This window comes from Sphaeramia orbicularis, chromosome 9 (genome assembly GCF_902148855.1).
Source record: "Sphaeramia orbicularis chromosome 9, fSphaOr1.1, whole genome shotgun sequence".
Classification (NCBI taxonomy): domain Eukaryota; kingdom Metazoa; phylum Chordata; class Actinopteri; order Kurtiformes; family Apogonidae; genus Sphaeramia; species Sphaeramia orbicularis.
Window position 1 is genome coordinate 37,505,664 of NC_043965.1, and position 12,027 is coordinate 37,517,690.

Consider the following 12,027-nt stretch of genomic DNA (forward strand, 5'->3'; position numbering starts at 1 on the left):
AAAGGATCATGCCATCACAAAACCACTGAAGGTCCCCCATTGTACAAAGTGCAAAGACTGACAACTGTTCAAACAGGAGTAAAAATGACAGATTTGGCCTGATCTTGCATTTCATTTTAGTTTGCGTTCCACAGTTTGCAAAATCCATTGACATTCAAGACTCAATACACACCGTCAGCCACTGTTCCGTCTCAGCAGTCTGAATATAGAAGTGAATAGCACCGTGTTTTTACAGCTCAAACTGAAGCATAAAATGTCCATCAAATCTGTACAAACCGCTCTGGCAGCATTTCCCATCTGTTTTGTAGCTGTACGGTTGCACTGCAAGTCCAGAGGTCCAATTTCAGTTCGAACGCTGCCTTCACTCCAGTGTGGACAGCCTCCCAGAAACCTACACACAGCTATTCCACATTCGTCTTTGTGTCTCCCCGCTGTATCATTGACCTTCGTTCATTGTACTAAACTTGAAAATGTGGTTGGAAAAACAGTATTAAACTAAAGTTTGCATTTTGTTGGCACAGATAAGGAGCTGTACTCAGCAACGCTCAACAACTTCCTCGGTACAGAGCCAGTCATTCTGAGGAACCTCGGCTTACAACATTACAGCATGAAGAGTGAATACCTGCCTGCCTGGCTCAATGGTAAGAAAAAAAAAACAGCAAAAGGAAGACAAAAGCAGATGTGGTGACAGCTAAAAAAGAGAGACAAGGAGGGAAGTAAAAGGAGAAAATAATAATAATAATAATAATTAAAAAAAAAAAAAAACACTTCAGCCCTAGTATTGTGCATCAAATCATGTTATAAGTTTTCCCAAGACAGACACTGGCCGTGCTGACAAATGAAATACGTATTTAAAAAAAAACACACACACACACATTAGAGGTTGATAACACCTCTGGCTTCTTTTTAACCAATTTCATCAAAAATAAAGAACCACATACATGCAAAGGGACAAGAGAAAAATGAGAAAAAAGAAATGAGTTGCAGGAAATGAAGCGCGGAACACGGCTACAGCGAAGGATCGTTATCTTTCGGAGGGAGGAAGTGCAGAGAGGAGGAGAGCCACTCCACAGAGATATGAACAGAGGAGAAGAGGAGGATGAACTCACAGCAGGAAAAATAGCTGATGAAAGAAAATGAGAATTGGTGATGAACAGATAGAGGACGAGGAGGAGGATAGAGGAACATACAGATGAGGCGAAGGTGGACTGAGTTATTATTCATCCCTGAACATGAGCTTTTATTAAAAACTACACCTACAAGGAAGTCTAGCTCACCTTCATTTAAGCAGCCGATTAATTAATTAGCTGGTTTTTAGAGGAAAGTTGTTCTGTCCCATGATAATGTAAATAGCTGCTCCTGAGATTTTTTTTTTGTGAAAACATGACTGTCTGGGGAACCATTGAATATTTTTAGTGTTAAAAAAAATAACCCTGTATTTTATGGACGCATAATGCTGCCAGGATACAATAAGTGGGTTAGTATCACATTATAGCATGAAACGTTATTATATTATATTATATGTTTTTCATATTACAGTAAGTGTTTTCATGCTATTATGACCTCCAAACTTAACAGCATAACAGTATTAATTATGTTATATGATGAAATGCTTGATTTCATAATAATATGTTAGGTTACTGTAACAGGAAATCTCTCCCATTATAACAGGATAATCTGTGTATAGTTAAACAGGATTAGATTATTGTATTAGCAAGGTTCCTTGTGATGACATACATCTGTATGACATTATGACATACACTTCATTTTATCATGAAGTGTAACATATTTTGTTATGACATGAAAATATCCTGTTTTTATGTGAATTGTCTTGTTATAGTATGAGAAGCCATCTTGTTTTAAAATGAACACAGATTATAATATAAAATATCCTGTTGTACATGGAAATGATCATGCTATAATGTTAGAATTACCTCATATAACATAAACATGACATTACAACACACAAATATCCTTTTATAGCATGAAATTGTCTCATTATGACAGGAAAATCATGTTATAACGTGGACATATTTTGTTTAATGTAAAACAATCTTGTTAAAATGTAAAGTATCCTTTTATAACATGAAATCATTGTGTTATAACATAATAATCATCTAGTTAAGTCTTTAAATTTTCCCATTATAATATATATATTTTTTTACAACTAAATCAGCTTTATATAATAGGAAAATATGCCACAATATGACAGAAATATCATGAAAATATCTTGTTTTAACAAGAAAATAATCTTGTTCTAATGTGAACATGGCATAACATGAAAATATCTTGTTAGAATAGTAAAGTGTTCACATTGTAACACCCATCAGTTGTTCTTTTTATGGCCTGGCAGCCATACTTTTCCATTATACAGTATTTAAAGCCCTAAGATACCTCAGTCAAAAGTAAGTGGCTGCCTTTTAAAAAATACATTATTCACATCTAATGAGGACTGGATTCAGTGAGAATCTGAGGAAGACGGGGAGGCCAGAAGTGAGAAACCCAAAATGGACCATTAATGGGGAGCATCAGAGAGACGGGGAGCAAGAAATGACTGGAGGAAAGATGAGGCGAAGGAGAGTGTGATGATAGAAAATAGACAGAGAGGTGAGAAGGGGTGTCAGGAAAGGAGATGGAGGTGTCATATTTGTGTGCCTGAGTGTATGCGGTGCGAATGCCTCCAGGCTCAGGCTGTCTTTTTTTCATGATGCATGTCTTTACCATTATGTGTAAATACTCTTTCTGATAATACTTCCCGGTGTGTGCATGTGTGTGCAGAACCAGATTTCGTGGGTTCAGCACTGGTGAGGGAGAGCAGCGGCAGTAAGGAAGGGGATGACGACAAGATCTACTTCTTCTTCAGCGAGCGGGCATTGGAGCTGGACTGTGACACTGAGCTCACTGTGGCCAGAGTAGCTCGTGTCTGCAAGGTAATGCACGGGTTCATCATCAGATCCTTGTGCTTGCAGTCACTGTGGTCCTGTCTTTGCCTGTCTGGACTCTCAGTGGAGGTTTATTAACAACATCAAGTGGATAAAAGCATAACTCAATCCTTGAATGATGATTGGAAAATGCACTGCGATACTTGTAAGCCCAAAGTATGTTTGATCTCATATACGCTTGGCTTGCCATCAGCTGTTTTCTCTACTCTCCAGCTGTTTTGGCAGCTGTCTCTGAGCATCTAATAATGGGCAAGAGCGCCTGATTGCAGACAGCCATATAAGGAGGCAACTGGTAGAATTGTTTTATAGTTACATATGCACAGGTTTTATATACATATACATATATATATATATATATATATATATATATATATATATATATATATATATATATGTGTGTGTGTGTGTGTGTGTGTGTGTCTCCTGTCTCTCCTATACACATCTGTAAAACTGTTGAATTCCATTGGAAACAACCTGATGTTGATTACAAAGAAAATTTTAACAGCATGACGCTTTATTCCAGGTCAGATGCTATAGTCTTCCCTCTGTTTTTTGTTGGATGTTCATCCAGAGACACAAACTGCCGAATGAAACAGAATGTTACACAGAAGATGAAAAGATTCTTTTAGATTCTCTTTAAACATCTTAAGAATAAAACAGATAAAGAACATGAGTTCTCCTCTCTAATGTTCAGTGCAACTTCTCTTGAAAAAACACTACAATGGGCAGCTTATTGTTGAGTTAATTTATTTATTATTTATTATTCACAAAGCGAAAGATATTTAACTTATTAGTAGTTTCCATTATATTATTGCCATGGAATTTCAAGTGATTTCCGTGTCTTCATCTTCCAAAGCACATGAAAGAAAACAGAAATAAAGTGAAAATGTATCACAGACATCCAAAACTGTTAACAGACTGATAGATTGTTGTGTTCTTGTATTGTGTTCTACAGGAATATAGAAGATAATTGCACTTTAAAAACAACAGAATCCTCCAAACACATCAGTTACTTGTGATAAAATCAAAAATGAAACTAACTTTAAAAAGTCGATGGAGATGCATTTCTTTGTTTACCTTCAGAGACAGACATCCACAGTTTACTAACAATGTCTTGTGTGAACACAAACTGTCATATAACAGTTTGGGAATTAATCAGCCATTTGCCTAATTAATGGCCTCATTAGGATAAATGAGCAGGTTTGATATAGCACCGCGATTATAGCTACAGACGTCAGAGAAGCTTTTCATCAACTGTCTTCTTCTCCCAGACATTAGACTTCGGCGTGTTCATTTTGTCTCATCTCAGTGACCTTTTAGTATTTGGAGGAGCGTTTAGTGTCATGTCACAGCTACATGTGTAACCGTATCATGTCAGCAACCATTACAATGAGCAAAACAGGGACAGATTGCTAACACTGTGAGGATATGTGTGTAATTAAGAGTACGTTATACACTGTTTTATGGGAAGTACCCTTTATTGTCTGCACTGTGATGAACAATAAAGTGCTTTGAGTTAAATTAGGAACAGATGCTCACACATGATGTGTACTAGTGCAATGAATAATTCAGCACATCCTGCTGAATTGCGGCAGCATCCCAATGTCTATTTCTCACAACTATTATATGAGCATTTACATTTTTTTAATTCCGTTTTTACAGCTCCAGCAATCACAGGGGATAATAAGAATAAGAAGTATTTGGCAGATGGGGCTCTTTTCAGCCCACAGAATGCTATATAAAGGAATTATTTATCAATACATTGGCAATGTTTGTTGCATTTAATAATATTAGAATCATTATCATACATTTCAACAGTAGCTTTAAACATCTTAGAGTCTAAATGCTCCATAAGAGGCTTTTCCTAAACAGTTCAGTCAGCCAGCTCAAATAGAACTGATTATTACATAAATACAGAGAATATACACACTGAGATGGTGTTTATCCTCCATGGGGTGAATGTTGGGCTAATGAAATACAGTATAGCAGTGGCAGGAGTGTGGCCAAGCCCAGCTGAAATAGGCCTCTTAATTGCAAAGGATGTGTTGAAATTATACCTCACATAGCAGCGAGTGCCATGTGTGACTGTATCAGTATTTAATCTATCAGGCACCAAACCAAAAGGGGAGAGGAGCAGTGAATAGAAACATCTGAAACATGAAAAAGCATATAGTGTGTACACAAAGTATAAATTAGAGGAAAAAAAGGGGTCGTACATGGTATTGATACTCCAAACTGTCAACAGCAAGGGAAAGTCACATACCAGAACACGCTTAGTATTACCAAAACCACCAACAAATCAACACTATGGATCCACAGACTGTATCACTCACTGAATAAAGTATGAAGCTCACACATCATCAAGTTTTCTTCTTCAAACTACAACTCAAAGATGCTTATTTTGGTGGTCAGTCAAAATAACATAGTGTCTTACAATTTTCACAGGCTGCATCGACTGATAGTTTACATTATATCTCTGTTAGCTTAGTTCTGTTTTTAGACAGAAAACAGCCACAGTAAAACCACAAATCACCTCTGTTTTCTGTTCAGTTTGTGTTAGAATTGGTTTGAATTGAACAAACAAGGTCAGAACTGTCACAGTTTAGTCTGAACCATGGATCAACAAAAGGCAACTTAGCAAAGATAATAACATCCCATAATAGCTTTATACCTACATAAGCCTCAGAATCAAACTCACATGTAGAAAAAAAGCTGTCATTTCATCATCAAACTCCATTCTTTTCATTTAGAGTTGTATCCAGTGGTGAAAACAACAGTGCTTCCAGCTTTTATCACTTTATCACTTTGTCTCGACTCTAAAAGTTGTTTCTTTAGCGCTATTCGGACTGGATTAGTTTTACATGGGCACTTTACCACAGGACGTCGGTAATATCAATGGCCGATTCGCACCGGATAAGAAATATCAGTAAAACTACCACAAGTGGGAGGGGTTAATCCATTCACACAGCGCCGTCCTCTCCTGTCGTCATGTGCGTATGACATTGCCTCCTGATAAGAATATTAATATTGTCCATCAACATAATGATAATTAAGCTGCTACTATTTATTTTATCAGCCACATAACTCTGCTACGTTGCTTAGTTTACCTAAAGCAATCAGAAGTCCCGTGCCTCTAATAAGTGCTTTCGACCTTCTTTTGCTTCTGTTTGTCGTAAGCCAATTCCAACAGTACACACGCACTGGTCCGACTGCCTACTGGAAAACTGAGTGCTTCTTCAAGAGCCTCTATGCTTGAAAATCCACGAGAAACCACGTGTAAACAGAATATGAAGGAATATCCACACACATATTAACTACTGGTCTATTCGCACGAGATTAGTATTACCTGGGGTCATTTGCCCGGACCCTTTTACAGAAGGATAAAAGTCGTAATCTTTACTGACATTGTGCGGTAATGATTTCTGACATAGCACATTCAGACAGAAGTAAAGTCTCTGGCAATTAATACTTTACCTCACATACCTATGTAAAACTAATCCTGTCCAAATATGGCTTTAGCCGTTCTCATCCCTAAGGCCCCATGGAGAGACTCACTACTCCTTCTAGTGGTCACATACATCCCCCAGACTGTTGGTGTGAATATATTCAGTTCATATCTCTACATTCCAGTACATTGGCATTTTCAGCACTTTGTTCTAAACATTCTAATGATGATTTATAGTTATTTAGGGTCAAAGAATGGAAGCAGAGTGACGGATCTGTAGCCTTGGATGTTTTAATCCTATTCATAAGAATATGAATATGTTTTTATTCCTATTAATAAGAATATGAATATGAGGGGTGGGATTAAATAAGTTATACTTTCTCCCACTCCTTTTCGAATATGCAAATGAAGTCATGCATATGTGTACGTAAGTTTTGGGGTTTTTTTGTTTTCTTCCATGACTTCTTACTACCTGTTTTATTTCTAATGACTAAGTAAGATTACTTTGTCTCGTTGCATATTCGAAGCAAACCAAAAAAAAAAAAAAAAAAAAAAGAAATCCATAGAACAAAAAAATGACAAAAAGTAGCCTTTGCTACATCTTTTAGAGAACAATGGTTTATTTCATAAATAATACACATTTATTGTTGATAGAAAAGTTGTTTAATAAAACTTAAATGGTTTTCCGTTTTAGAAAGTTGAAAATGAAAATCGAGCCTTTTATGAATGTTCCAGCAACATGTGAAAAATGGTTTTTGTGTGTGGATTTTGAAATGAAAAATAAATGACTCGTCTATTTTCCTTCCTTTCATTTTTGTTTTTAAAAGCTTAGTTAGAAATTACAGATCTATAGAAATAGAGGATGAAAACAGTGAGTTGGGTCTCCTATAAAACCAAAAGAAGTCGAAGGTGACACCTCTTATCTCCTGAGCTTTAATAAGACCTGATTCATCTTCTTTCAGGGGGATCTGGGTGGTACCAGAACCCTGCAGAAGAAGTGGACCACCTTCCAGAAAGCCCGGCTGGAGTGTTCCCTCCCTGAGCGACATGTTTCATTCAACAACCTGAGGGCCGTGTTCACGCTGCCGGGGCAGGACTGGAGGGGAACCACATTCTACGGCATCTTCCATGCACAGTGGTGAGTCACTAACCCATCAGAAACAGCTGTAATCTGCAAATAAATGTAGCCCCAGTTTTTGGTGTAATTGTGTGCCAGTCACTTCTTCATAGAAGACCCAGGGCTTTAATTAAAATCACGGGTCAGCCTGATACGACAGCTCTAATTACTGGACTCTGTCTTATTGTATAATTGGCCCTTTGATTTAACACTGTAGGGTTTTAAGTGATATTAATGTGAGTTATTTGGATATCACTCCAGTATACTTGAATGTAATTTGTGGACCACATGTGGGCCTAATCTTGTTCCATTGATTAAAAAATTATATTACTGACTATGCTCTTCAACGGGGGTATTTCATTGAAAACCAAGCTAGAAGCAGAAATTCATGCAACTTCTGGGATTTTTCCTCTTCTTTAACATTTGTCAAGTTATTGACTGCTGTCTTGACAGTTTTCAAACTAAGTTGCTAAGGTAAAGACATTGAGAGAAAACTAATCCATTGCAAAACAGATCAATTTGATAAATATACTACATTCTGCTAATTAAAAGGGTGTTGACAGCGGTGACTTTGCATCTGTTCGACCAATATATGAATATAATGAGTTACTTATCAACAAAGTAAGAGGAAGCCAGGGCACGAGGGTTTCTTTGGGTGGAAAGTTGGAGACTTTTTCTGTCTCCAGGCAATGCCCTTTGATGTGAGTCTTTTGTGTTCTTCAATAAGATATCATATCGCAAAGTGAGAAGCTTTGAACTTCGAGCTTTGTTTCTTCATTCGGAGAGCTCCTACTGCTGCAGAAAAAAGCTTAATCCTCTCTCTCTGTGTGACTCGCTGGGGATTCCTTAAAGCCCTGTGGCTTTCACAGAGATAACATTAAGATAATTGGACATTATGTAAATGATGACTTGGAGTTCAAGCCATAATCTGAGTGGATGGGCTAGCTTTTTAACGTGCTAAAACATCAGCGCTGTCCTCTGGTTTGACGTGTGTCTTGTAAAGCCCATGACTTCAGGAGAGTTCCTCACTTTAAAACCACCTTCCTCATGGTAAATGTCATGTTCTATAAAATAAAGGATGAAACTTTTCCTGGATTGTTTACAAACCTGACAAAAAGTAATATTTTACAACATTAATAAGCTCTCTTTGATAGAAAACTCTGAAACAGTGTGCAAACAGGTAATACTGTAGTACACATAATCCTACTGGTAAGGAGTTTGGGCATGTTTTAGGTAAAAATAAACTCTCAACTTTACCTCATTACTACAGTTTCTCTCTATGTATCAGTATAAGCGACCTTGTCAGTCCTGTAAATGAGCATGGAAATTAAATATACTTCAGAGATGAGGTCTACAAGTGCGGTTTAATGTGTCTGAGGCACACATCAATACCCAATTTCAGTCCCACTTGGGCTCTGAAATTGGTTTGGGAAAAAAACAAGATCTCAAACCCCTAAACTTACCATTAAATGAAGTGCATTTCCTGGTTCTTAGTACTAACAGACTGATTTCAGAGGCCTATGAAGGAAGTATATTACATTATCAATTTGCACATCAGTTTGCTTTGCTGCCGAAGGAGGAGAGTTGTTGAAACATCTAATCATCTTAAGTGGTTCAGTAAAGGCCCATTAAGATTTGGAATTAATATTTAATGGATATATTTACGCTTTTATTTGAAGACACATATGTAATAATTGAAACTGTCTGATACTGTTGATGCTTTTTTTATTTCTAACATTGGATTTTGGTGGATTATTTCACATCGTGCAGCTTACTCATGTTGCATTCAGGGAGTGCCTGAAAAGCTGTCGTATTTTTCACATGTGGGTGACCGGTAATCCGTTTCTCAGTTTTTACCGCCACACATGACTAATTTCTCGCCTGGCTGCCATGTTTCAGGGGTGACGTGGATGTGTCAGCCGTGTGCCAGTACCAGATCGCTGATGTGAAGAAGGTGTTTGAAGGGGCGTACAAGGAATACAGGGAGGCATCACAGAGGTGGGGGCGCTACACCGGTGCTGTCCCCGTCCCACGGCCTGGATCGGTAAGATTCTGAGAAATGAGCTACAGTCGAGATGTATTAAAAATGCAAATATTTCCAAACACCTCCAGGAAGTGTGTTTTCATATTATGAGAAGATTACCATTCATACTGACTTGAGATTTTTCGCGCACCTGTTTTTTGTGCATCCACTCATGCGTTTACAAAAGGAGAGATGAGTTGGCAGAGGAGGGATGGAGACATAATGAGAGAGGGAGTGAGGGAGGGAGAGAGAGAGGGAGGGAAGTCGAAACTGGTGGCGTAGAAAAGTGTTGGAGGCGGAAAACGGCAAAAAAGCTGGCACCAAACAAAATGCTAAGAACGTAGTGATCCAAGACGAAAGGAAAGGAGGCAGAGGAAGTGGTGTGATGGCAGGCGGAGGTGAAAGTGAGAGTGAAAGAAAGATTGAAGAAAAAGAAGGGAGGGGAACAGTGGGGGATGAAGAGAGGGGAGTTATTTCTAAGCCAAAAAGCTATGCCAACCTGTCCCAGCTGCAGCTAAGAACTTTCATCCTCATCTTCTTTTGTCCTTCTTCACTCGTCCCTTCCTGTCCTTCCTCTACCTCCTTCCCCTGTTTCTGTCTCACCTACCTTTCTCTTTTCTCCTCTTCATTTATTTTTTACCGTCCCTCTGTTCTGTCTGCTGCAGTGTATAACCAACTCAGACAGGGAGAGCGGCTACAACAGCTCTCTGCAGCTGCCTGACGCCACGCTCAACTTTGCCAAGAAGCACCCTTTAATGGAGGACAAAGCTCTAGCTCGCCCCCTGCTGCTCACAAAAGGCGTCAATTTCACCAAGTTGGCGGTGGATCGGGTTAGCGCCCTGGACCAACGATCATACAACATGCTATTCATCGGCACAGGTACAAAATCACGAACTCTCATGCACACGGAATCTATTACATTCACAATATTATCATTACCAACCACAACACACAGCTGCTTCTAGTAGAAAATCTCTGAAAACACAACTTTAACATTCATTAACCAAAGGCACGCAGAAAAACTCAGCAGCAAGAGTCAGATTTTTTCCCTCAGGATATCAAAAACAGAGCTATAATGACAAAAAATACTGGACCTTTCACCATCGGGCCACAAGCAAATGGAGCAACAAATATAGAGCCTTACAACAGAGATTAGACTTTTTTTCAGGGGTTGCAGGGTTGTTAGATCCCATTTACACAATATGAGGTGAACTATCATGTTCTCTTCAATGAAATTATAGTACTTTTCCACTTTTCTTGGCTCTGCCTGAACTCGCAATGACTGTCTGTTTTTTTGGTTTTCCATCAGGCAAAAGTTGTAAATAGTACCTGATATGTGGTTCTTTTTGGCGTCCCTTCTGTCAAGACTCAAAGGGAGCTGAGGTGACACCTAAAGATGACGTTAAAACACTGCAGACGTTTTGTTAGTCACTATCATCGTGTCATCTTTGTGTGAGAAGTTAAGCTAGCTCAGTTAAGACACTCCACTCGTTGACTGATTGATGTCACATCAGTTTTATGCCATATCTCTACGTCGACCTGCTGTGTTACTATATCTGCAGTGGAAAACAAAGCAACTGAAACCAAAAGGGAGTAGATTCGAGTCAAGTAGAGCTGATACCATGTGGTGAAAAAGCATCAAATACAACGCAGATCAAGCGCAAAACATAAATGTCCCACATTCCCCTGTCCCACATTGCTGTTCCTCAGCTATGCAGCTGTGTGTATCTGTGTGTGTAGTGAGGGGAGTTGGATTTAGTGGAGAGATGAGAGCGTTCAGGGCATGGCAGCAGACAGGGACAGGTACTAGCATTAGGCATGGTGGCACAAAACAACATGCCATCTGGCCAGACTTCAGCAGGGTTTCAATTACGGACTTGATTTGCATGCTGAGATCCATCTTCATGCATCAAAGGAAACATCTACATATGCACGCCTTAATTAATATCTCCAGTTGGTGGCCACTGGGCCCATATGCAGGTGTCCTGTTTTGGCACAGATCTGAAATCAGCCAGCCCTCCTGTAGCCTTAATCCTGAATAACACAGATCTGACGGTGGATTCCAGGGAATGTGAATTTGAATGCAGCCCATCTCATGAATAGAGACAGAACTACTTACCATTCAGATCACTGCAGCAGCAGAGCGACGGTGGCAACTGACAGTGTGACAACAGCGGACTCGGGGTTTCTCTGCTGGCAAGCTGGTAGGCCACGCCGGACACACAGACACACAAGGGGGCACACAAACACACACACACACACACACACACGGGTAACACACTTACAAATTGATATGCACACATACAAACACACACACTCACACTCACCGAGCCAAGTGCAGTCATCCCCGCGTGTCGTGCTTCACAGCACAAACTCAACAGGGCCCTTGGCAGACGTGTGCTCATAGTGCCAATTGGGCTGTGGGCTTGATTAGCTATTAGCTGCAGCATAGCGACAGCTGATGTGAAAAGAGAGAGAGAGAGGGAGGGCTTGTCAAGAC

At 39.3% G+C, this 12,027-nt stretch overlaps 1 protein-coding gene across 2 annotated transcripts in view; it reads left to right on the forward strand.

The window, feature by feature from the left end:
- The window catches only part of sema4c (sema domain, immunoglobulin domain (Ig), transmembrane domain (TM) and short cytoplasmic domain, (semaphorin) 4C), a 130,435-nt gene that overhangs the window by 106,530 nt on the left and 11,878 nt on the right, over positions 1–12,027 (forward strand). For both annotated transcript variants that reach the window (XM_030143392.1, XM_030143393.1), the window contains 5 exons: positions 522–641; positions 2,779–2,930; positions 7,350–7,525; positions 9,404–9,548; positions 10,193–10,406. In XM_030143392.1, coding sequence (XP_029999252.1) covers positions 522–641; positions 2,779–2,930; positions 7,350–7,525; positions 9,404–9,548; positions 10,193–10,406 — 807 coding nt within the window. The remainder of the gene's footprint in view (positions 1–521; positions 642–2,778; positions 2,931–7,349; positions 7,526–9,403; positions 9,549–10,192; positions 10,407–12,027) is intronic.